The following is a 27,995-nucleotide window of genomic DNA, read 5'->3' on the forward strand; positions in this document are numbered from 1 at the left end:
ATCAAAGGCGAGTAAGTGGATCCACTCTTGACGGAAGCCACCGTGTTGAGGTGTTTCACTGGCTGACCTTGATCTGCCGTCACTCAGGATCTACCAGGACGTCACGCCCTCCATCAGAAGGTGGCGAGATCACGGACTCAAGATCTTTATCTACTCCTCGGGCAGCGTGGAGGCCCAAAAACTTCTCTTTGCACACTCAGTAGAGGGCGACGTCTTAGATGTGAGTACACACGCATTTTAGATGTGAGTACACACGTGTGTTAGATGTGAGTACACACATGTTTTAGATGTGAGTACACATGTGTCTTAGATGTGAGTACACACGCGTTTTAGATGTGAGTACACACGTGTTTTAGATGTGAGTACACACGTGTTTTAGATGTGAGTACACACGCATTTTAGATGTGAGTACACACGTGTTTTAGATGTGAGTACACACGTTTTAGATGTGAGTACACATGTGTCTTAGATGTGAGTACACACGCGTTTTAGATGTGAGTACACACGTGTTTTAGATGTGAGTACACACGCCTCTTAGATGTGAGTACACGTGTTTTAGATGTGAGTACACACGCGTCTTAGATGTGAGTACACACACGTTTTAGATGTGAGTACACACGCGTCTTTGATGTGAGTACACACATGTTTTAGATATGAGTACACACATGTTTTAGATATGAGTACACACGTGTCTTAGATGTGAGTACACACGCGTTTTAGATGTGAGTAAAACATGTTTTAGATGTGAGTACACATGTGTCTTAGATGTGAGTACACACGCGTTTTAGATGTGAGTACACACGTGTTTTAGATGTGAGTACACACGTGTTTTAGATGTGAGTACACACGCATTTTAGATGTGAGTACACACGTGTTTTAGATGTGAGTACACACGTTTTAGATGTGAGTACACATGTGTCTTAGATGTGAGTACACACGCGTTTTAGATGTGAGTACACACGTGTTTTAGATGTGAGTACACACGCCTCTTAGATGTGAGTACACGTGTTTTAGATGTGAGTACACACGCGTCTTAGATGTGAGTACACACACGTTTTAGATGTGAGTACACACGCGTCTTTGATGTGAGTACACACATGTTTTAGATATGAGTACACACATGTTTTAGATATGAGTACACACGTGTCTTAGATGTGAGTACACACGCGTTTTAGATGTGAGTACACACGTGTTTTAGATGTGAGTACACACGCGTCTTAGATGTGAGTACACACGCGTCTTAGATGTGAGTACACACGCGTTTTTAGATGTGAGTACACGCGCGTCTTAGATGTGAGTACACACGCGTCTTAGATGTGAGTACACACGCGTCTTAGATGTGAGTACACACGCGTTTTAGATGTGCGTAGACACGCGTCTTAGATGTGAGTACACACGCGTCTTAGATGTGAGTACAAACGCGTCTTAGATGTGAGTACACACACGTCTTAGATGTGAGTACACACGTGTCTTAGATGTGAGTACACACGCGTTTTAGATGTGAGTACACACGCGTCTTAGATGTGAGTACACCCGCGTCTTAGATGTGAGTACACCCGCGTCTTAGATGTGAGTACACACGCGTTTTAGATGTGAGTACACACATGTTTTAGATGTGAGTACACACGCGTTTTAGATGTGAGTACACACACGTTTTAGATGTGAGTACACACATGTTTTAGATGTGAGTACACACGCGTCTTAGATGTGAGTACACATGTTTTAGATGTGAGTACACACGCGTTTTAGATGTGAGTACACACATGTTTTAGATGTGAGTACACACGCGTCTTAGATGTGAGTACACATGTTTTAGATGTGAGTGCACACGCGTTTTAGATGTGAGTAAAACATGTTTTAGATGTGAGTACACACGCGTCTTAGATGTGAGTACACACACGTCTTAGATGTGAGTACACCCGCGTCTTAGATGTGAGTACACACGCGTTTTAGATGTGAGTACACACATGTTTTAGATGGGAGTACACACGCGTTTTAGATGTGAGTACACACATGTCTTAGATGTGAGTACACACGCGTCTTAGATGTGAGTACACACGCGTCTTAGATGTGAGTACACGCGCGTTTTAGACGTGAGTACACACGTGTTTTAGATGTGAGTACACACGCGTCTTAGATGTGAGTACACACGAGTCTTAGATGTGAGTACACACGTGTCTTAGATGTGAGTACACACGCGTTTTAGATGTGAGTACACACATGTTTTAGGTGTGAGTACACACAAGTCTTAGATGTGAGTACACACGCGTCTAAGATGTGAGTACACACGTGTTTTAGATGTGAGTACACACGCATTTTAGATGTGAGTACACACGCGTCTTAGATGTGAGTACACACGTGTCTTAGATGTGAGTACACACGCGTTTTAGATGTGAGTACACACATGTTTTAGGTGTGAGTACACACAAGTCTTAGATGTGAGTACACACGCGTCTAAGATGTGAGTACACACGCGTCTTAGATGTGAGTACACACGCGTCTTAGATGGGAGTACACACGTGTCTTAGATGTGAGTACACACGCGTTTTAGATGTGAGTACACACATGTTTTAGGTGTGAGTACACACAAGTCTTAGATGTGAGTACACACGCGTCTAAGATGTGAGTACACACGCGTCTTAGATGTGAGTACACACGCGTCTTAGATGTGAGTACACACGCGTCTTAGATGTGAGTACACACGAGTCTTAGATGTGAGTACACACGTGTCTTAGATGTGAGTACACACGCGTTTTAGATGTGAGTACACACATGTTTTAGGTGTGAGTACACACAAGTCTTAGATGTGAGTACACACGCGTCTAAGATGTGAGTACACACGCGTCTTAGATGTGAGTACACACGCGTCTTAGATGGGAGTACACACTTTTTAGATACTAGTACACACTTTATAGATGGGAGTACACACGCCTCTTAGATGTGAGTGCACACTCACACTTTTTAGATACGAGTACACACACGTTTTAGAAAAAATAAACCAGTATTTATCAGAGGCAGTATAGTAATGTTTTTAATGAATTAGTACCGCGGTACTTTATTAGTAGCGGTATACCGTACAACCCTACTGTATACACACACACACACACACACACACACACACACACACACACACACACACACACACACACACACACAGCCTGTATTCTTTGTGTGACATCACTTCCTCCTTGCAGTTATTCGACGGCCACTTCGACACGACCATCGGCGCCAAAGTGGACGCCAAGAGCTACGAGAGAATGGCGGAGAGGATGGGCTGTCCTGCGGAGGAAATCACTTTCCTGACAGATGTCACTCGAGGTTTGGACTTTCTTCCTTTTTCTCAGTTCATTCCTTCACATTCACACCATTGTGTCATCCATTAGGAGCTCATTCCCTCACATTCACACCATTGTGTCATCCATTAGGAGTTCATTCCCTCACATTCACACCATTGTGTCATCCATTAGGAGTTCATTCCTTCACATTCACACCATTGTGTCATCCATTAGGAGTTCATTCCCTCACATTCACACCATTGTGTCATCCATTAGGAGTTAATTCCCTCACATTCACACCATTGTGTCATCCATTAGGAGTTCATTCCCTCACATTCACACCATTGTGTCATCCATTAGGAGTTCATTCCTTCACATTCACACCATTGTGTCATCCATTAGGAGTTCATTCCCTCACATTCACACCATTGTGTCATCCATTAGGAGTTAATTCCCTCACATTCACACCATTGTGTCATCCATTAGGAGTTCATTCCCTCACATTCACACCATTGTGTCATCCATTAGGAGTTCATTCCCTCACATTCACACCATTGTGTCATCCATTAGGAGTTCATTCCCTCACATTCACACCATTGTGTCATCCATTAGGAGTTCATTCCCTCACATTCACACCATTGTGTCATCCATTAGGAGTTAATTCCCTCACATTCACACCATTGTGTCATCCATTAGGAGTTCATTCCCTCACATTCACACCATTGTGTCATCCATTAGGAGTTCATTCCTTCACATTCACACCATTGTGTCATCCATTAGGAGTTCATTCCCTCACATTCACACCATTGTGTCATCCATTAGGAGTTCATTCCTTCACATTCACACCATTGTGTCATCCATTAGGAGTTCATTCCTTCACATTCACACCATTGTGTCATCCATTAGGAGTTCATTCCTTCACATTCACACCATTGTGTCATCCATTAGGAGTTCATTCCCTCACATTCACACCATTGTGTCATCCATTAGGAGTTCATTCCCTCACATTCACACTATTGTGTCATCCATTAGGAGTTCATTCCCTCACATTCACACCATTGTGTCATCCATTAGGAGTTAATTCCCTCACATTCACACCATTGTGTCATCCATTAGGAGTTCATTCCCTCACATTCACACCATTGTGTCATCCATTAGGAGTTCATTCCTTCACATTCACACCATTGTGTCATCCATTAGGAGTTCATTCCTTCACATTCACACCATTGTGTCATCCATTAGGAGTTCATTCCCTCACATTCACACCATTGTGTCATCCATTAGGAGTTCATTCCCTCACATTCACACCATTGTGTCATCCATTAGGAGTTCATTCCCTCACATTCACACCATTGTGTCATCCATTAGGAGTTCATTCCCTCACATTCACACCATTGTGTCATCCATTAGGAGTTCATTCCTTCACATTCACACCATTGTGTCATCCATTAGGAGTTCATTCCCTCACATTCACACCATTGTGTCATCCATTAGGAGTTCATTCCCTCACATTCACACCATTGTGTCATCCATTAGGAGTTAATTCCCTCACATTCACACCATTGTGTCATCCATTAGGAGCTCATTCCCTCACATTCACACCATTGTGTCATCCATTAGGAGTTCATTCCCTCACATTCACACCATTGTGTCATCCATTAGGAGTTCATTCCCTCACATTCACACCATTGTGTCATCCATTAGGAGTTCATTCCTTCACATTCACACCATTGTGTCATCCATTAGGAGTTCATTCCCTCACATTCACACCATTGTGTCATCCATTAGGAGTTCATTCCCTCACATTCACACCATTGTGTCATCCATTAGGAGTTCATTCCTTCACATTCACACCATTGTGTCATCCATTAGGAGTTCATTCCCTCACATTCACACCATTGTGTCATCCATTAGGAGTTAATTCCCTCACATTCACACCATTGTGTCAGCCATTAGGAGTTCATTCCCTCACATTCACACCATTGTGTCAGCCATTAGGAGTTCATTCCCTCACATTCACACCATTGTGTCATCCATTAGGAGTTCATTCCCTCACATTCACACCATTGTGTCATCCATTAGGAGTTAATTCCCTCACATTCACACCATTGTGTCAGCCATTAGGAGTTCATTCCCTCACATTCACACCATTGTGTCAGCCATTAGGAGTTAATTCCCTCACATTCACACCATTGTGTCATCCATTAGTTCATTCCTTCACATTCACACCATTGTGTCATCCATTAGGAGTTCATTCCTTCACATCCACACCACTGTGTCATCCATTAGGAGTTCATTCCTTCACATTCACACCATTGTGTCATCCATTAGGAGTTAATTCCTTCACATTGACACCATTGTGTCATCCATTAGGAGTTCATTCCCTCACATTCACACCATTGTGTCATCCATTAGGAGTTCATGTGTCAGACATTATTTCTAAATAGACCTTTTCTGTATCGTGCAAGTTGGCAACACTGATCCTGCCTGCTACTTCTTCTTATTCTCTGGCAGACCAGGTGTCTCATACAGGAGGGTGTGTCCCTACTAACTTTTGCACTTCTGATATTTGAGCCTGGCTTATTGACCAATACTGATCAGATGCGATATCAGCGCTAATCATACATACTTTTATTATTGTGTAGTGTGACATTTCCTATTCAAGAAGCAGCTTGTTTACTTGTGTGTGATATCATATGCGATACAAGCAGTCCTGCAGCGTGTTTACTTCTGTGTGATTTCATGTGAGATACAAGCAGTCCTGCAGCGTGTTTACTTGTGTGTGATCCGAGCAGTCCTGCAGCGTGTACACTTGTGTGTGATATCATGTGAGATACAGGCAGTCCTGCAGCATGTTTACTTGTGTGCGATACAAGCAGTCCTGCAGCGTGTTAATTTGTGCAAAGAGGTCCATCTTTGCACAAACACGCTGCATGACTGCTTGTATCGCACATGATATCACACACAAGTTAACACGCTGCAGGACTGCTTGTATCGTACATAATATCACACACAAGTAAACACGCAGCAGGACTGCTTGTATTGCACATGATATCAATCAAGTTGACACGCTGCAGGACTGCTTGTATTGCACATAATTTCACACACAAGTAAACACGCTGCAGGACTGCTTGTATCGCACATGATATCACATACGAGTAAACAAGCTGCAGGACTGCTTGTATCGCACATGATATCACACACAAGTAAACACGCTGCAGGACTGCTTGTATTGCACATAATTTCACACACAAGTAAACACGCTGCAGGACTGCTTGTATCGCACATGATATCGCATACAAGTAAACAAGTTGCAGGACTGCTTGTATCGCACATGATATCATACACAAGTAAACACGCTGCAGAACTGTTTGTATCGCACATGATATCGCATACAAGTAAACAAGCTGCAGGACTGCTTGTATCGCACATGATATCATACACAAGTAAACACGCTGCAGGACTGTTTGTATCGCACATGATATCACACACAAGTAAATGTGCTGCAGGACTGCTTGTATCGCACATAATATCACACACAAGTAAACACGCTGCAGAACTGCTTGTATCGCACATGATATCAAACAAGTTAATACGCTACAGGACTGCTTGTATCACGCACATAATATCACACACAAGTAAACACGCTGCAGGACTGCTTCTATTGCACATGATATCACACACAAGTAAACACGCTGCAAGACTGCTTGTATCGCACACAAGTAAACACGCTGCGGGACTGCTTGTATCACACATGATATCAAGCAAGTTAACACGCTCCAGGACTGCTTGTATCGCACATGATATGACGCACAAGTAAACACGCTGCAAGACTGCTTGTATCGCACACAAGTAAACACGCTGCAGGACTGCTTGTATCACACATGATATCAAACAAGTTAACATGCTGCAGGACAGCTTGTATCGCGCACATGATATCACACACAAGTAAACATGCTGCAGGACTGCTTCTATTGCACATGATATCAAGCAAGTTAACACGCTGCAGGACTGCTTGTATCGCACACAAGTAAACACACTGCAGGACTGCTTGTATCGCACATGATATTGCACACAAGTAACAAGCTGCAGGACTGCTTGTATCGCACATGATATCACACACAAGTAAACATGCTGCAGGACTGCTTCTATTGCACATGATATCAAGCAAGTTAACACGCTGCAGGACTGCTTGTATCGCACACAAGTAAACACACTGCAGGACTGCTTGTATCGCACATGATATTGCACACAAGTAACAAGCTGCAGGACTGCTTGTATCGCACATGATATCACACACAAGTAAACATGCTGCAGGACTGCTTCTATTGCACATGATATCAAGCAAGTTAACACGCTGCAGGACTGCTTGTATCGCACACAAGTAAACACACTGCAGGACTGCTTGTATCGCACATGATATTGCACACAAGTAACAAGCTGCAGGACTGCTTGTATCGCACATGATATCACACACAAGTAAACACGCTGCAGGACTGCTTGTATCGCACATCATATCACACACAAGTAACAAGCTGCAGGACTGCTTGTATCGCACATGATAGCACACACAAGTAAACATGCTGCATGACTGCTTGTATCGCACATGATATCACACACAAGTAAACACGCTGCAGGACTGCTTGTATCGCACATCATATCACACACAAGTAACAAGCTGCAGGACTGCTTGTATCGCACATGATATCACACACAAGTAAACACGCTGCAGGACTGCTTGTATCGCACATATTGTTGTATATTACATGCAAGCACACACAATGTGATATCAGTTGTTGCTGATACATCCAATAGCAGACGAGGACACCCTAGTGATGATATCTACTGATTGGAGTTGTCACGACAAGCTGTATTCAGTCCCATTATAATGTGCTTATTACCAGCAAGTTGCGACAGATCTAATCCAGACTGTCTGCTGGTGGAATCAAAGTGAGGTCATGATGATACGGCGTGTCGCCCACAGAGGCCAAAGCAGCGCAGGACGCAGGCGTGCAGGTGGTGTTGGTGGTGCGACCGGGTAACACGGAGCTGACGGACGAAGAGAGGGCCCACTATGACATCATCGCGTCCTTCGAGCAGCTGCAAGTGGCGGGACGAGTTTAGCCGCAAAAAGACGGATCGGCGCTTTTGGTTCTTTTCCCCGTCCCGACTGTTTGGCGCCTCGCGGGCGGTCCAGGTGCTGCGGGACCCGCATTGCCTCACAGGAACTTAAGTTCTGGTTTTTCTTTTTATACCGAGGAAACTTGTTGTGATGTCTTATTTAAATGTGCCATCCAGTCTAGTGAGATACTACTTTATTTACTTCTTATTTACTACCACACATCGGGCGGCGTACCCATCACATTCCCTGGGTTCTCCCGAGTATCCATTCACGTAAAGTCAAACGCTACCTTTTGTTGCATGTGACAGACCTGGCGCCGGCCTAAGCACTTGGCGGGCAAACAAGAGCATCCGTCGCAAACTGCTTCAAGGTCATGTTGTCTTTTTCCAAGCCAACAAAGCAAGCATGCTTGATAAAAAAGAGCTCCAAGGCAAGGATCCACTTTACAAAACATGTTAGCTCAATGCTAATTTAAATGGGATACGCCATAAACATGCTACTGTTTAGCATTAGTGATTTTACATGGCGATTTGCAAGTGGTAGACACCTCCAAATGTGTTCACGAAAACTACAACTAAGATGCACGTGTGTAATATGTATAATATTTACAGTATCAACACTTTGTAGGGCACAACAAACGACAAGACTCAACGTCATGGCAAAGACTACTTCCTGACACACCTAGGACAAACTGAAATGAGTGCATACTTGCAAATGCTACTCAGAAGTGTAAACAAAACTGGACCGCAGTTATCGGCAATGCTAATTTCAATGGGATCCGCCATATACATGCTACTGTTTAGCATCAGTGATTTTACATGGCGTTTTGCAAGTGGTAGACGATGGATTGCCACACCTCCAAATGTGTTCACCAAAACTACAACTAAGATGCAATCAAACAGATGGTGTGTAATATGTACAATATTTACAGTAGCAACACTTTGTAGGGCGCAACAAAAGACAAGGCTCAAGTTCATGGCAAAGACTACTTCCTGACACACCTACGACAAACTGAGTCAACTCGTGATTAATCACACAAATTATAGCATTAATCGTGTTGGATTTTTGACCCCACATGCTCCTTTACCTTAACCGTGTATGGTTAAAGATTTTAGGTTTTTTTCTTTAAAAAAATAAATAATAATAATAGTAATTAAAGAATTTCGGCCGTGCAAAAGTGAGAGAGGAGACTCCAAATTTCCCTCCAAAATAAAGCTTGACTGGACTTTCCACAAAGCTATTAGTCATTTTTCAGCAAATAGATGACGTGCATTTAAGTACAACATGTCAAAAATGTTCCTGTGTGAGCCCATCTGGGGGGGCGTGAGAGGCAAGTCTATCTTGACACATACAGATAAATAAACATTCACTTCAGGGGGGCGTGAGAGGCAAGTCTATCTTGACACATACAGATAGATAAACATTCACTTCAGGGGGGCGTGAAAGGCAAGTCTATCTTGACACATACAGATAGATAAACATTCACTTCAGGGGGGGCGTGAGAGGCAAGTCTATTTTGACACATACAGATAGATAAACATTCACTTCAGGGGGGGCGTGAGAGGCAAGTCTATCTTGACACATACAGATAGATAAACATTCACTTCAGGGGGGGCGTGAGAGGCAAGTCTATTTTGACACATACAGATAGATAAACATTCACTTCAGGGGGGGCGTGAGAGGCAAGTCTATTTTGACACATACAGATAGATAAACATTCACTTCAGGGGGGCGTGAGAGGCAAGTCTATTTTGACACATACAGATAGATAAACATTCACTTCAGGGGGGGGCGTGAGAGGCAAGTCTATCTTGACACATACAGATAGATAAACATTCACTTCAGGGGGGGCGTGAGAGGCAAGTCTATTTTGACACATACAGATAGATAAACATTCACTTCAGGGGGGCGTGAGAGGCAAGTCTATTTTGACACATACAGATAGATAAACATTCACTTCAGGGGGGGCGTGAGAGGCAAGTCTATCTTGACACATACAGATGGATAAACATTCACTTCAAGGGGGGCGTGAGAGGCAAGTCTATCATGACACATACAGATAGATAAACATTCACTTCAGGGGGGCGTGAGAGGCAAGTCTATCTTGACACATACAGATGGATAAACATTCACTTCAGGGGGGCGTGAGAGGCAAGTCTATCTTGACACATACAGATAGATAAACATTCACTTCAGGGGGGGGTGTGAGAGGCAAGTCTATCTTGACACATACAGATAGATAAACATTCACTTCGGGGGGCGTGAAAAAAAAAAAGTCCCCTAGAAAAATGTAACTGAGCAAGTTCCAAACAGTCCCTTTCTTAAATAGTGAGAGGGGGCGGCGTGAGGTGTCGAGGAAAAGGGGGGCGTGAGAGGCACACACTTGAGGAGCATTTCTGTGTGACAATCTGACAAAACATTGCATCTGTGTTGCTCTTTTTTGAAGTCCATTTCAATTTTGGAAGGGAGTGAAAGCCTGTGAATAATGTGTTTGAAGACTTATTTCAAAGTGGGATTAATCCCAATTTAAAAGTGGGATTAATCTGATTAATCCATTTTTTAAAGTGTGATTAAGAGAGCACCCCCCTGTAAGGGACAAGTGGTAGAAAATAGAAGGATGGATGGATGAATCTGATAATCTAAATTTAAAAGTGTGATTAATCCAAATTTGAAAGTGTGATTAATCTGATTAATCCATATTTGAAAGTGTGATTAATCTAATTGCTCCAAATTTAAAAATAGGATTAATCCAAATTTAAAAGTGATTAACCTGATTGATCCAAATTCAAAAGTGTGATTATCCAAATTTAGAAGTGGAATTAATCTGATTAATCACACTTCAAGTGTGATTAATCCAAACTAAAAAGTGGAATTAATCAGATTAATCACACTTTTTATATATTCAAGTGTGATTATTCTGATTAATCCACATTTGAGTGTGATTAATTAATCCAAATTCAAAACTGTGAACCGTGTGATTATCCCAACTTTTTTAAAAGTGTTATTAATCTGATTAATCTAAATTCAAAAGTGTAATTAATACAAATTCAAATGACCAAGAAGTCATGACCAAGATGGTGAGGAGGAAGAGGAGGAGCTGATGATGCAACATGAGACAGGTCTGACACGCCCACTAGGATTCATAGAAGTGTGGAAGGATACAGGAGACGATGCTGATGACAACAGGAAGTGTGCCACGCCCACTTTCTTCCCCTCACTTGTCCTTGAGCGTGACGTAGGACTGCTGCCCACCTGGCGGCCCACCTGCTGCCCATCTGGCGCTCTAGTATTGCTATTTAAAAAAAATAAAACAATTCTTCCAGTAAAAAAATCTCAAGCAAAAAATTTATTTACTTCAATTAAAAAAAACATTTGCAAGTAAAAAAAAAAAAAGTTATTTGATTAAAAAAAACAACTTGCTGTTTAAAAAAATATATACTATTTTCTTCAATTAAAAAACAAAATGCAAGTAAAAATAATAATTTACTTTAATAAAAAAAAACTATTTTCTTTGATAAAAAAAACCCTTGCTATTAAAAAATATATATTTTCTTCAATTAAAAAACAAATCGCAAGTAAAAATATAATTTTCTTTGATTAAAAAAAACTTGCTATTTAAAAAAAAAACAATTTTCTTCAATTAAAAAAACGAATCGCAAGTAAAAAATAATAAAAAATACTTCAATCATAAAAACTAATTTGCTAGTAAAAAAAACCAATTGTGTTCGATCCAGCCCCCGCCGCCACCCCGAAACGGACAAGCGGTAGAAAATGGTTGGACGGGATGGAAAAAAAACTTTTCTTCAATTAAAAAAACAAATTGCAAGCAAAAAAAAAAGGTTTTACTTCAATAAAGAAAAACTAATTTGCTAGTAAAAAAAACAATTTTCTTCTTCACAAAAAAAGAAAAGATTTGCAAGTAAAGAAACAAAAATGTATTCCAGTTGAAACTTGGCAGTAATATTCCACTTGCACTCAGAGCACCTGTAGTTCTTCCTGTATACCACCAGGTGATGCTGCCGAGTCCATTTGCGCATGGTGGCTTCTTTGACTTGGAGAAATTAGATTTATACTTAGGAATGTTTTTTTGTTTTTTTTTAAATAGAAAACAAGTTTTAGGACTTACGGAAGCTTTTCTATTTGAAAATAATTGTTTTTATATTTGGGAATCCTTTTTTAATTAAAGATTGTTTTGTTATACTTGCAAATCTTTTTTTATTGAAGAAACTTGTTTTTATACGTGAAAATTATTTTTTCATTTAAAGGATTTTTCATTATGCGTGCAAATTTTTTTTGGGATTGAAGACAATTGTTTTATGACTTGCGAATCCTTTTTTTCATTTGAATATTTTTTTGTTTGGACTTGCATATTTTTCTTTATTTGGAGGAATTTGTTTATTTTATTTGCAGAATTTTTTTTCACTTGCGAACCATTTTTACATCAGTTTTTTTTGTACTTTCAGAGAATTGTTTTTATTACTTTCAACAACAAAAAATTATTACTTGACTTAACTTGGAAAATACATTTAATTTTACAACCAAATACATTTTTTTACCTTCAAAAAAATAAATTGTATACTTGCAAATGTTTTTTTTAGTTGCAGAAAGTTTTAGTTTTTTTTTACACGCAAATAATTTTACTGGTCGATAATCTTTTTTTTTTTAATGGAGAAAACTTTTGTTTTTTTTACTGTTAGAATTTTTATTTTATTTTTTTTACTTACAAATCTTTTTTTTACTTCAAGAATTGTTTGCCAATCATGAGTTGAAGTGAAGAAAAGAGTGTTTGAGGAGTCCTTCACTCTTCACCTGGACTTTCAAAGTAAAGGATGTGATTGGTGGAGGAAGGTGAAAAGAGCCCTTGATTAGCATGTTAGTTGCCACTTAGCGATTAGCGCTCTAGTTACCAGTTAGCGATTAACGCGTTAGTCGCCTGTTAGTGATTAGCGTGTAAGTTGCCGGCTACCAATTAGCAGCACAATACTGTTATTTTGTGAATATATTTAGTATTGCACAATAACAAGGTACCTTTAGAAGCAGTTTCATGTCAAATATTTCATACAACATATAAAAGTAAACATAAGTAATTATAGTCGCCTCTGATTTAAATGTTTTTATATCATAAGCATATGAAATACAAACATGGGCAGTGACATTTCCGTTTCATAAATGGAAATTGCCTTGGTACATTTTATTTTGAAATATAAACATTAACACAGAATTGAAATTGAATTAAAACGGTTCGATTTTAATTTTATAATTCATATGACAAAAATAAAACTCAGCAGAAACGGAAAAACTGAACGAAATGTTTTTTTTTTTTTTTTTTTTAATATATTCCGGAACCGGAAGTCGTGGCTTCAACACAAAACCACGGACTTGCAAGTAGGGAAATAAAATGTTTAAATCCATGCGTCATGGATGAATGTGTTTTATGTGTAGATGTAGTGTTATCCATCCATCCATTTTCTACTGCTTGTCCCTTTCGGGGTGTATGTATGTATAAATGCAGGCTACAACACCACACAGACCAGTCCGCGGTGTTGTCTTTAAACGGCAACTTCCGGTTCCGGTGTGGAAATATTCCTTTCGCCTGACTGGGGAATTTACATTTTTGCTGTATGCAATACGAAAAGAAAATGAAGACCTTTTGTAGGAAATAGTTACTGCTTTTCGAAACAAAACAAAAATATTTGATTTTAAGATTTATATCTTGTATTTAAAAAAATACAAATAAATGTACCGATTTATTTTCAATTACCATTCATGAAACAATAATACTGTAACCTATTTTTATGGACTTGCCTCTTTGTGATGTTAAATTCCTGTTATAAGTTATAGGCCCTGGCTCTTATTTTGAAGGCGCGAAAAGCGGAAGTGGTGACACGCTGTGGCGGGGCGGAGTTTTGAAAACAAAGGAAACAAAGTGATCCTCGTGTAAAACTGGAGCCTCCGTGTTTGTTATTTTGTAGTTTTAAAGAGTATAGGCGACATACATCAACCCCTCGGTTACAATACAATGACCAAAAGATACACTTGGCCTTTACATATTTGTCATTTTTATATTTTGTCGATTCATTCTCCGTCCTAACCAATAGGAATATGAGCCTTGCGCATGCGCCAGAAGTAATTCCGGATCCGGAAGTGGTTTCAATAATGGTCGATTTCATCGACAAAGCTCACCTGCCAGTCGTCCGCTCTCTCAACAACATTTTTCTCCGCAAGCAACGTCCGCTGTTTGTCGTTATTGAACATCTTTGCGGGGAATTTAAAAAAAGCGGAGTGAATCCCTTCGACACTTTCGGGTTAAGCTCCTGAGAAATATGGGCACGGAAGTGCGAGCGGAAACGCTGCTGTTCCTCAAAAATAAGAGCACAGTATTGTAAAAAAAATAAAAGTGGAAAGCGTAAAAGTGACGTGAAACAAAGCAGTCCCACTGTAAATAAATATTATTTATTGAAAATAATTGCATGACAGACTTTTCTTTTTCATCAACAACATGAATGGAGTCATTTAGCCTGCATTAAGCATGCATACTTTCTACACATTGTTAGTCCATTGCACTTATTTTCTTGATTACATTGAGACAGAAAAATTGCATTGCTGTGCTTTGGTCCGACGAGTGAGATTCAGCACTGAATGAACGTGAGTGTCATTAAAATGCAAGCAAATGCCGCTGTGTAAAAAAATGAAAAGGGACTACAGTTTTTGCCTCGTAGTCAATAACGCACTACTGACCTGATAAGAGATGATACAGTATTATCTGCTCAAAGATGCTACCTGGTGGTTGTTTTGAGCACACTGCACCTAGTCCCACTCCTTGAAGCTTCAGTCGCACGCAGGATTCTCACAGGTATGAGGCAAAAATACAACCGTGAAGGTTACAATTGCAATGTTTCTAATTCTATTCCGCTATCGCCTTTGTAGGCGGAAATGTCCACGAGATTCCTGAACGTCCCTTTTCCTTCACTTCCATGTAAGAAAGGATTACGTACAAAGTGAAAGTAATGCCAAACGCCACAGAAATATTTTTTACTCACGCCATTCGCCAGTTAAAAATAATGTTCTTCATTAAAAAAACACATATCTTTAATTAAAAAAAACTATTTGCTTGTAAAAAAAAAAAAAGAAAATACATTTTCTTCAATTAAAAAAACAAATTGCAAGCAAAAAAAAATTTACTTCAATTAAAAAAAATGTTTTAATTTTATTTTAAAAAATGTGCTATTTAAAAAAATTTAAACATTATTCCAGTGAACAAATCACAAGCAAAAAAAAATTTACTTGAATCAAAAAACAAACAAATTTGCTAGTAAAAAAAACAATTTTCTATGATAAAAAACAACAACTTGCTATTTAAAAAAAACAATTTTCTTCAATTAAAAAACAAATTGGAAGTAAAAATATTAATTGACATTAATAAAAAAAACTATTTTCTTTGATAAAAAAAAACCCTTGCTATTTAAAACAACAACTATTTTCTTCAATTAAAAAACAAATCGCAAGTTAAAAATATAATTTACTTCAATAAAAAAACAATTTACTTTGATTAAAAAAAATTGCTATTTAGAAAAAAACAAACGATTTTCTTCAATCAAAAAAACTAATTGCATGTAAAAAAAAAAAAAAATACTTCAATCATAAAAACTAATTTGCTAGTAAAAAAACAAACAATTTCCTTCTATCCAGCACCCCCCGTGATCCCGAAAGGGACAAGCAATAGAAAATGGATGGAAAAAAAACTATTTTCTTCAATAAAGAAAAACTAATTTTCTAGTAAAAAAAACTATTTTCTTCTTTAAAAAAAAGAAAAGATTTGCAAGTAAAGAAACACAAATGTATTCCAGTTGAAACTTGGCAGTAATATTCCACTTGCACTCAGAGCACCTGTAGTTCTTCCTCTACACCACCAGGTGGTGCTGCTGAGTCCATTTGCGCATGGTGGCTTCTTTGACTTGCAGAAAATAGTTTTTATACTTGTGAATGTTTTTTTTTTTAAATAGAAAACAAGTTTTAGGACTTACTGAAGCTTTTTTATTTGAAAATAATTGTTTTTATACTTGGGAATCCTTTTTAATTTCTTATACCTGCAAATGTTTTTTATTGAAGAAGCTTGTTTTTATACGTGAAAATTGTTTTTTCATTTCAATGATTTTTCCTTATACTTGCAAATGGTTTTTTGGGATTGAAGACAATTGTTTTATGACTTGCGAATCCTTTTTTTCATTTGAATAATTTTTTGTTTGTACTTGCAAATGTTTCTTTATTTGAAGGAATTTTTTTTCACTTGCGAACCATTTTGACATAATTTTTTTTCACTTTCAGATAATTTTTATTACTTTCAAATCTTTTTTCTTACTTGAATTTTTTTTTTTACTTGGAAAATACATTTTATTTTACAACCAAATACATTTTTTTACTTGCAAAAAAATTAATTTTATACTTGAAAATGTTTTTTGTTTTTTTTTTTACATGCAAATCATTTTACTGGTCGATAATTGTTTTGTTTTTTTACTTCAGATTTTTTTTATTTTAATGGAGAAAACTGTTTGTTTTTTTACTGTTAGAAATTATTTTTTTTACTTACAAATCTGTTTTTTACTCGAATAATTGTTTGCCAATGATGAGGTGAAGTGAAGAAAAGAGTGTTTGAGGAGTCCTGCACTCTTCACCTGGTGTTTCAAAGCGATGGATGTGATTGGTGGAGGAAGTTGAAAAGAGCCCTTGATTGGTTGCCATGGCGACGTCTCTCTGTGCGCTCACACTCCCAGCTTGTTGGCCTGCGTCAGCACCACCTTGAGGACGGGCATGAAGGCGGACGTCTCGCTGAAGTTGCTGCTGCCCACAATGTGCGTGTGGATGTTGAGACCCTCGCCGTACGAGCGCGACGCCACGCTCCTCGCCATGTCGTGCAGACCGCCCACGATGGCGGGGGAGAGCTGGGGGAGGGGTGAGCGTGTTTAACGTTGCACTCTGACGGCCATTTAAAAAGACTACTACAAAGTAAAAGCATAAAAAAGTGCAATAAAAGAGCAAAGAGGTGAAATGTAAAGTTGCAATGTTGACTCTAATAACTTTCTTTTTTAAATTGTCATTGTTAATAAAATAATGAATCAAAATCAACATTCTGAATTATTCAATGATTTCACATCAAATATTACACTTTGAAATATTTTTTTGGGGGGAAAATGTGGCATATTTTGTGTTTTTGCCTTAAAAACAAAGCTTCCTTTGACAAAAAGAGCATAAAAGAAACAAGTAAAAGATGCAATAATAATACAAACTTATAATTGACTAATAGATGACGTGAAGTGTGAAGCGGGCGATGGCAGCAGGAATCACACATGCTTTTATTTTGGAGGGTAGAATGTTGGAAAAGGTTAAACGAGTCAAAACGACAACAATGGCCGCTATGAAAAACACTTAACATTTATTGTTAAGTTGAAGTGGAGTGGTCATATAGAGCATAAAACAAATAAATAAAATATGCAATAATAATAAAAACTTATAATTGACTAATGGTAAATGGGTTATACTTGTATAGCGCTTTTCTACCTTTTTTAAGGAACTCAAAGCGCTTGACTGGACTTATGCTGTCTTTTAGTTGAAGTGGAGTGGTAATTTATTTATTTTTATTTTTTATTTTTTGGTGACATCTCGCTGCCAGCCACAATAATTCATAAAGTTAATATCATGATGCGGACACGTTTGTTACTGGATACTTTCTGCCTTGGAGACTTTATGTGCAAGTAACTTATCTTTTAAATCTTTTCAAGTAACTGTCTTTTAGTTGAAGTGGAGTGGTCATAAAACACTAACATATTTATTATTAACCGCCTGGAATGGACTTATGCTGTCTTTTAGTTGAAGTGGAGTGGTATTTTTATTTTATTTTTTTGGTGACACCTCGCAGCCAGCCACAATAATTCATGAATATCATGATGCGGACACGTTTGATACTGGATACTTTCTGCCTTGGAGACTTTATGTGCAAGTAAGTATAAACTATAACTATAAAGAGCATAAAACAAACAAATAAAAGATGCAATAATAAAGCGGGCGATGTCAGCAGGAGTCATACATGCTTTTATTTTGGAGGGTAGAATGTTGGGAAAGGTTAGCGCAAGTGAAACGAGTCAAAAAGACAACAATGGCCGCTGTGAAAAACACTTAACATCTATTAAGTTGAAGTGGAGTGGTCATAAAACACTAACATATTTATTATTAACTGTCTGGAATGGACTTATGCTGTCTTTTAGTTGAAGTGGAGTGGTAATTTGTTGGGTTTTTTTCCAGCCAAAATGATTCATGAAGTTAATATCATGATGCGGACCCGTTTGTTACTGGATAGTTTCTGTGTTGGAGACTTTATGTGCAAGTAACTATAAACTATAAAGAGCATAAAACAAACAAATAAAAGATGCAATAATAATACAAACTTATAATTGACTAATGGTAAATGGGTTATACTTGTATAGCGCTTTTCTACCTTTTTTAAGGAACTCAAAGCGGTAGACTGGACTTATACTGTCTTTTAGTTGAAGTGGAGTGGTCATTTATTTTTATTTTTAGTTATTTATTTGTTATTTTTGTTTTTTGGTGACATCTCACGGCCAGCCACAATAATTCATGAAGTTAATATCACGATGCGGACACGTTTGTTACTGGATACTTTCTGCCTTGGAGACCTTATGTGCAAGTAGCTATCTTTTAAATCTTTTCAAGTAACTGTCTTTTAGTTGTAGTGGAGTGGTCATAAAACACTTAACATATTTATTATTAACCGCCTGGAATGGACTTATGCTGTCTTTAAGTTGAAGTGGAGTGGGTTTTTTTGGTGACACCTCGCTGCCAGCCACAATAATTCATGAATATCATGATGCGGACACGTTTGATACTGGATACTTTCTGCCTTGGAGACTTAATGTGCAAGTAAGTATAAACTATAACTATAAAGAGAATAAAACAAGTAAATAAAAGATGCAATAATAATACAAACTAATAGATGAAGTGAAGTGTGAAGCGGGCGATGTCAGCAGGAATCATACATGCTTTTATTTTGGAGGGTAGAATGTTGGAAAAGGTTAAATGAGTCAAAAAGACAACAATGGCCGCTATGTAAAACACTTAACATTTATTATTAAGTTGAACTGGAGTGGTCATAAAACACTAACATATTTAATATTAACCGTCTGGAATTGACTTATGCTGTCTTTTAGTTGAAGTGGAGTGGTAATTTTTTTTTTTTTTTTTTTTTTTTGGTGACACCTCGCTGCCAGCCACAATAATTCATGAAGTTAATATCATGATGCGGACACGTTTGTTACTGGATACTTTCTGCCTTGGAGACTTTATGTGCAAGTAACTATCTTTTAAATCTTTTCAAGTAACTGTCTTTTAGTTGAAGTGGAGTGGTCATAAAATACTAACATAATCATTATTAACCGTCTGGAATGGACTTATGCTGTCTTTTAGTTGAAGTGGAGTGGTATTTTTATTTTTTTGGTGACACCTCGCTGCCAGCCACAATAATTCATTAATATTATGATGCGGACACATTTGATACTGGATACTTTCTGCCTTGGAGACTTGATGTGCAAGCAAGTATAAACTATAACTATAAAGAACATAGAACAAGTAAATAAAAGATGCAATAATAATACAAACTAATAGATGAAGTGAAGTGTGAAGCGGGCGATGTCAGCAGGAATCATACATGCTTTTATTTTGTAGGGTAGAATGTTGGAAAAGGTTAGATCAAGTGAAACGAGTCAAAAAGACAACAATGGCCGCTGTGAAAAACACTTAACATCTATTAAGTTGAAGTGGAGTGGTCATAAAACACTAACATATTTATTATTAACTGTCTGGAATGGACTTACGCTGTCTTTTAGTTGAAGTGGAATGGTAATTTTTATTTTTTTTCCCATCCACAATAATTTATTAAGTTAATATCATGATGCGGACCCGTTTGTTACTGGATAGTTTCTGTGTTGGAGACTTTATGTGCAAGTAACTATAAATTATAAAGAGCATAAAACAAACAAATAAAAGATGCAATAATAATACAAACTTATAATTGACTAATGGTAAATGGGTTATACTTGTATAGCGCTTTTCTACCTTTTTTAAGGAACTCAAAGCGGTAGACTGGACTTATACCGTCTTTTAGTTGAAGTGGAGTGGTAATTTATTTTTATTTTTAGTTATTTATTTGTTATTTTTGTTTTTTGGTGACATCTCGCGGCCAGCCACAATAATTCATGAAGTTAATATCACGATGCGGACACGTTTGTTACTGGATACTTTCTGCCTTGGAGACCTTATGTGCAAGTAGCTATCTTTTAAATCTTTTCAAGTAACTGTCTTTTAGTTGTAGTGGAGTGGTCATAAAACACTAACATATTTATTATTAACCGCCTGGAATGGACTTATGCTTTTTTTTTTTTGTGACATCTTGCGGCCAGCCACAATAATTCATGAATATCATCATGCGGACACGTTTGATACTGGATACTTTCTGCCTTGGAGACTTTATGTGCTATAAACTATAACTATAAAGAGCATAAAAGAAACAAATAAAAGATGCAATAATAATAAAAACGTATAATTGACTAATAGATGACGTGAAGTGTGAAGCGGGCGATGTCAGCAAGAATAATACATGCTTTTATTTTGAAGGGTAGAATGTGGGAAAAGGTTAGATCAAGTGAAATCAGTCAAAAAGACAACATTTATTATTAAGTGTAAGTGGAGTGGTCATAAAACACTAACATATTTATTATTAACCGTCTGGAATGGACTTACGCTGACTTTTAGTTGAAGTGGAGTGGTAATTATTTTTTATTTTTTCAGCCACAATATTTCATGAAGTGAATATCATGATGCGGACACGTTTGTTACTGGATACTTTCTGCCTTGGAGACCTTATGTGCAAGTAACTATCTTTTAAATCTTTTCAAGTAACTGTCTTTTAGTTGTAGTGGAGTGGTCATAAAACACTAACATATTTATTATTAACCGCCTGGAATGGACTTATGCTGTCTTTTAGTTGAAGTGGAGTGGTAATTTTTTTTTTTTTTTTTTTTTTGTGACATCTTGCGGCCAGCCACAATAATTCATGAATATCATCATGCGGACACGTTTGATACTGGATACTTTCTGCCTTGGAGACTTTATGTGCTATAAACTATAACTATAAAGAGCATAAAAGATGCAATAATAATAAAAACGTATAATTGACTAATAGATGATGTGAAGTGTGAAGCGGGCGATGTCAGCAAGAATAATACATGCTTTTATTTTGAAGGGTAGAATGTGGGAAAAGGTTAGATCAAGTGAAATCAGTCAAAAAGACAACATTTATTATTAAGTGTAAGTGGAGTGGTCATAAAACACTAACATATTTATTATTAACCGTCTGGAATGGACTTACGCTGTCTTTTAGTTGAAGTGGAGTGGTAATTTATTTTTATTTTTTTCGGCCACAATATTTCATGAAGTGAATATCATGATGCGGACACGTTTGTTACTGGATACTTTCTGCCTTGGAGACTTTATGCAAAAGTAACTATAATTATCTGATACTAGTTTATATTGTTCAGTGCTTATTCCGTGTGCCTAGCTGGTGTGCTCGGCTGTTGTGTAGCCGCTAGTGGTGAGGTGTGCTCGGCTGTTGTGTAGCCGCCAGTAGTGAAAGAGAAGGAAAGGTGAAACTGACCGACTGCTCCCTCAGCTTGTCATAGAGCGCCTCCAGTCGTTTGTTGGCGTCGTCCAGCTTCCTCCTGGTTTGCTGTCAGGCCACACAGGAACACAAACATGAGTTCCGAGGTCGGGACGCGTAGCTCCGCCTCCTCACTCACCGGGTCCGTGGCCACGGCCAAGCACTTCTGGATGAGGCCCTCAAAGGTGGTCTTGAGGACCAGGTGCTCGTCGGGGATCGGCTTCTTCAGGATCTTCTCGGCGGGCAAGGTCTGCGGAGGCCGGGGCGGGGTCAACACCCGCTCGCCATTAATTACCACGCTTTGATCTCACCTGCATGGCGTCGCCCGTCGGGGCCCCCGGGGCCCCCTCCGTGCTGGTCTTGGGCAGGCCCGGGTTCGCGGGCGAGGTCTGCTGCACGCCCGAGTACGGGGCCTGGGCGCCGTGTAAGCCCGCTGCCGGGCCCTGCGGCGCTACGGGCTGCGCCTGAGGGTCGGCGCCCAGGGGCCTCATGATGGGGGCGGTGATGGGCACGGGCGGGGTGAACTTCTCAGACATCTTTGGACAAACAGGTGAGACTCTTAGATCGTTTTGCTACTTTTCGCCTTCAAAACCGCTACAATTTGTAGATTTCTCTCCAAAGAACGAGAAAAAACTCAATTTTGTGTGAATGCTGAAGAGCAAAAGCACAACTGAAATGCTAACAGTTAGCACGCTGGCCACATAGCGTCGAGTAACAACATTTTTTTAGCAAAATGAGCTAAAAAAGCTAGCATGCTAACAATAGCATGCTTACAGTTAGCATTATCAAAACACCCAAGAAAATGAAAGAAAATTGGCTATAAAAAAAAAAGCTAAAATGCTAACTGTAACATGCATCAAGTGGCAAAATGTCTTACCCTAAAAATGCGTACCTGAAAAATGTTTAAAATGCGGGTATGCTAACGTTAGCATGCATCAAGTGCCAAAATATGACTGAGGTGTTAACCTACAAAAATAGCTTAAAATTTTTTTAAAAAGCTAGCATGCTAACAATAGCATGCTTACAGTTAGCATTATCAAAACACCCAAGTACATGAAAGAAAATTGGCCATAAAAAAAAGCCAGCATGCTAAAATGCTAACTGTAACATGCGTCAAGTACCAAAATGTATTACCCTAAAAATGCGTACCTGAAATTTTTATTAAATGCTGGCATGCTAACGTTAGCATACATCAAGTGCCAAAATATGACTGAGGTGTTAACCTACAAAAATAGCTTAAAAAAAAAAAAAAAAAGCTAGCATGCTAACAATAGCATGCTTACAGTTAGCATTATCAAAACACCCAAGTACATGAAAGAAAATTGGCTATAAAAAAAAGCCAGCATGCTAAAATGCTAACTGTAACATGCGTCAAGTACCAAAATGTATTACCCTAAAAATGCGTACCTGAAAATTTTTTTTAAATGCTGGTATGCTAACGTTAACATGCATCAAGTGCCAAAATATGACTGAGGTGTTAACCTACAAAAATAGCTTTAAAAAATTAAAAAATCTAGCATGCTAACAATAGCATGCTTACAGTTAGCATTATCAAAACACCCAAGTACATGAAAGAAAATTGGCTATAAAAAAAAGCCAGCATGCTAAAATGCTAACTGTAACATGCGTCAAGTACCAAAATGTATTACCCTAAAAATGCGTACCTGAAAAATGTTTAAAATGCTGGCATGCTAACGTTAGCATGCATCTAGTGCCAAAATATGACTGAGGTGTTAAGCTACAAAAATAGCTTTAAAAAAAAAAAAGCATGCTAACAATAGCATGCTTGCAGTTAGCATTATCAAAACACCCAAGTACATGAAAGAAAATTGGCTATAAAAAAAAGCCAGCATGCTAAAATGCTAACTGTAACATGCGTCAAGTACCAAAATGTATTACCCTAAAAATGCGTACCTGAAAAATGTTTAAAATGCTGGTATGCTAACGTTAGCATGCATCAAGTGCCAAAATATGATTGTTAACCTAAAAAAATAGCTTTAAAAAAAAAAAAAAAAAAAGTTAGCATGCTAACAATAGCATGCCTACAGTTAGCATGATCAAAACACCCAAGTATGTGAGGAAAATTGGCTACTAAAAAAAAGCCAGCATGCTAAAATGCTAACTGCAACATGCATCAAGTACCAAAATATATTACTCTGAAGTGCGGACCTGAAAAATATGTTTAAAATGCTGGCATGCTAACGTTAGCATGCATCAAGTACCAACATATGACTGAGAAGTATACCTACAAAAATAGCTTTAAAAAAAAAAAAAGCTAACATGCTAACAGGCATCATTTGTCAAGTATCAAAATATTTGCCGCCGAGGTGTGTACCTATTAAATTAGCTTCAAAAAGCTAGCGTGCTAAAATGCTAACTGTAACATGTGTCAAGTACCAAAATCTATTACTCTGAGGTGTGTACCTGAAGAATATGTTTAAAATGCTGGTATGCGATAATGTTAGCATGCTACCTTTTTTTTTCTCGCTAACACTTCAGCTAATTCTATTAATTTCAACCTAAAACGTGTGGATTTTGATACTTTTCGCCACCTTGCAAGTACGCTCACTGTTTTTATTATACCATGCTAACGTTAGCATGCTAACATTTTTTTTTGCTAACACTTCAGCTAATTCTATTAATTTCAACCTAAAACGTGTGGATTTTGATACTTTTCGCCATCTTGTAAGTACGCTCACTGTTTTTATTGTACCATGCTAACGTTAGCATGCTAACTTTTTTTTTTTTGCTAACACTTCAGCTAATTCTATTAATTTCAACAAAAAACGTGTGGATTTTGATACTTTTCGCCATCTTGCAAGTACGCTCACTGTTTTTATCATACCATGCTAATGTTAGCATGCTAACATTTTATGCTGGCTTCAATCAACACAGCACAGACAGTAGGCCCATTATGACTATAATTAGTTATGACAACAAGCTGTGAGTTTTTTGCTTTTACTAGTGTCCTACTTTTAAGCCTGTGTGCTATAAAACCAGTAAAACATCAATACGCCATCGGTTTAACATTTTTTGTTGACGTTTTTTTCATGAAGCAAAAATGAACAATGAAAGAAATGACTTATTTATGACATCTGAGGGAAGGCAAAGTAGCAACTTTTAGACATAAGTAGCTTACTGGGAAAACTTTTTTTTTTAAATAAATAAATAAATTATATATATATATATATATATATATATATATATATATATATATATATATATATATATATATATATATATATATATATATATATATATATTACTTGAATTAAAAACAAATAACAAAAAATAAAATATGCTACCACAAGCATGTTTTGTTCATTAATTATTAATATTTTTTAAATTCATTTTGTATTTCTTTCTTTCGCTAAGGTTTACATATCATTTTTAATCAAGTCCACGTCAAGTTGTTCCTTCTAAAAACTACAGTAAAAGGAAGGTTACAAAAAAAAACAACACTTAAAACAAATTCATAAAATCGTAATGTTGGGGGGGGGGGACATGGCAACTTTTGCCACAACTTGGTGACAACATTGAGAGAAGTTAGGCTGCAACCAGCAGAGGAAACCAAAAAGAAAAAAAACTGACCTTCTTCTTGGACGACCTGCTGAGGTTTGGGGGGTCGTTCCAGCCGTTCTGAGGACCTGCACATGAAAAAGACAAAAGTCAGACGCGGAAACTGGAAAGAATTTGCTTCACGCGTGAATTAACCCTATGGGGTTCAGGTCAGGACTCTGTGCAGGCCAGTCAAGTTCACCCGCACCAGACTCTTGTCATCCATGTCTTTATGGACCTTGCTTTGTGCACAGTCATGTTGGAAGAGGAAGGGGCCCGCTCCAAACTGTCCCCACAAAGTTGGGAGCAAGGAATTGTCCAAAATGCTTTGGTTTCCTGGAGCATTCAAATTTCCTTTTACTGGAACTAAGGGGCCAAGTAGGTGGTGGTAAGCTACTTTCATAGCCATAGCTGCCCTGAGGTAGACTGACGGAAGCGTGGCTGCCAGTTGGCGTCTACGACCCCTCCAACCACCACCCATCATTCATTATTCATTCATTCATTCACCAGTGTGAGCAGCACTGGGGGTGAAGGGTCAAGTGTCCTGCCCAAGGACACAAAGGCAGCGATTCGGATGTCAAGAGGCGGGGAGCGAACCTGCAACCCTCAGGTTTCTGGCACGGACGCTCTACCCACCACGCCATACCACCCCACAGATGGAAAACACATACAGTATACATACATACATATACATGTACAAATATCGTGCCAGCAACCTGAGGGTTCCTGGTTCAATCCCCACCTTCTACCAACCCTGTCACGTCCGTTGTGTCCTTGAGCAAGACACTTCACCCTTGCTCCTGATGGGTGGTGGCTAGGGCCTTGCATGGCAGCTCCCGCCATCAGTGTGTGAATGTGTGTGTGAATGTGGAAATAGTGTCAAAGCGCTTTGAGTACCTTGAAGGTAGAAATGCGCTATACAAGTATAACCCATATACCATTTATATATATATATATACACACATATATATATATATGCATATATATAACTATATATATATATATATATATATATATATATATATATATATATATATATATATATATATATATATATATATATATATATACATACAGTATATATGTATACAGTATATATATACATATATACACATACATATATATACATACATATATATACGTATACATACATACATACATACATATATACATACATACATATACTGTACATACATACAGGTGTGTATATATATATATATATATATATATATATATATATATATATATATATATATATATATACACACATACGTACATACAGGTGTATATTTATATGTATGTATATATACATACATACATATATATATACATACATGCATATATATATATACGTATATATATATGCATATATATACACACATATATATATATATATATATGCATATATACACATATATGCATATGTATGCATATATATATACGTATATATATATGCATATATATACACACACACATATATATATATATGCATATATACACATATATGCATATGTATGCATATATATGCATACATATGCATATGTATACATATATATGCATATATATACTAGGGCTGTAACTAACGATTAATTTGATAATCGATTAATCTGTCGATTATTACTTCGATTAATCGATTAATAATCGGATAAAAGAGACAAACTACATTTCTATCCTTTCCAGTATTTTATTGGGAAAAAAACAGCATACTGGCACCATGTTGTGGACATTGGGGGTGCAGCATACACCAATAATAACACAGAAATGTAACTCATCAGAACTGAATCAGATATTGTACACGTTTCTGTTGTGAATAATAAAGGATTCATTTTAGGCTGCCTCTGAATAATAGCATGAAATATTCCAGCACCTTCATAACGTTTAGTTATACTAAAGCGTCAGTCAAATCTAAATAGATTTATATAGCTTTATCGGCCCGGCTACATTGATCCATTATGAAACCAACCTGAAAATAAAAAAAATAAAAATAACCAAAAAAAAAACAAACAAAAAAAAAAGCCTCCGCGCATGCGCATAGCATAGTTCCAACGAATCGATGACTAAATTAATCGCCAACTATTTTGGTAATCGATTTTAATCGATTTAATCGATTAGTTGTTGCAGCCCTAATATATACATATATATATATGCATATATATGTATATATACATATATATGCATATGCATATATATGCATATGCATATATATGCATATATATATATATATACATATATGCATATGTATATATATGCATATATATGTATATATTAGGGCTGCAACAACTAATCGATTAAATCGATTAAAATCGATTACCAAAAT

General features: G+C 37.6%; 2 protein-coding genes across 9 annotated transcripts in view; one reads left to right on the forward strand and one right to left on the reverse strand.

Moving 5' to 3' along the window:
• The window catches only part of enoph1 (enolase-phosphatase 1), a 17,458-nt gene extending 8,881 nt beyond the window's left edge, over positions 1-8,577 (forward strand). For all 3 annotated transcript variants that reach the window (XM_062057368.1, XM_062057369.1, XM_062057370.1), the window contains 4 exons: positions 1-11; positions 88-220; positions 3,195-3,318; positions 8,260-8,577. The exon at positions 1-11 is cut by the window's left edge and continues 192 nt beyond it. In XM_062057368.1, coding sequence (XP_061913352.1) covers positions 1-11; positions 88-220; positions 3,195-3,318; positions 8,260-8,399 — 408 coding nt within the window. In that variant the 3' untranslated portion in view covers positions 8,400-8,577. The remainder of the gene's footprint in view (positions 12-87; positions 221-3,194; positions 3,319-8,259) is intronic.
• Positions 8,578-14,832: 6,255 nt separating this feature from the next.
• The window catches only part of sec31a (SEC31 homolog A, COPII coat complex component), a 55,856-nt gene continuing 42,693 nt past the window's right edge, over positions 14,833-27,995 (reverse strand). For 4 of the 6 annotated variants that reach the window (XM_062057372.1, XM_062057373.1, XM_062057371.1 and 1 more), the window contains 5 exons: positions 25,712-25,767; positions 22,432-22,656; positions 22,260-22,370; positions 22,118-22,189; positions 14,833-17,336 (listed from right to left, as the gene is read on the reverse strand). In XM_062057372.1, coding sequence (XP_061913356.1) covers positions 17,157-17,336; positions 22,118-22,189; positions 22,260-22,370; positions 22,432-22,656; positions 25,712-25,767 — 644 coding nt within the window. In that variant the 3' untranslated portion in view covers positions 14,833-17,156. Of the gene's footprint in view, positions 17,337-22,117; positions 22,190-22,259; positions 22,371-22,431; positions 22,657-25,711; positions 25,768-27,995 lie in introns of those variants that run through there. The other 2 variants (XM_062057375.1, XM_062057376.1) reach the window with 1 other exon arrangement.

Source organism: Entelurus aequoreus, linkage group LG08 (assembly GCF_033978785.1).
Source record: "Entelurus aequoreus isolate RoL-2023_Sb linkage group LG08, RoL_Eaeq_v1.1, whole genome shotgun sequence".
NCBI lineage: Eukaryota > Metazoa > Chordata > Actinopteri > Syngnathiformes > Syngnathidae > Entelurus > Entelurus aequoreus.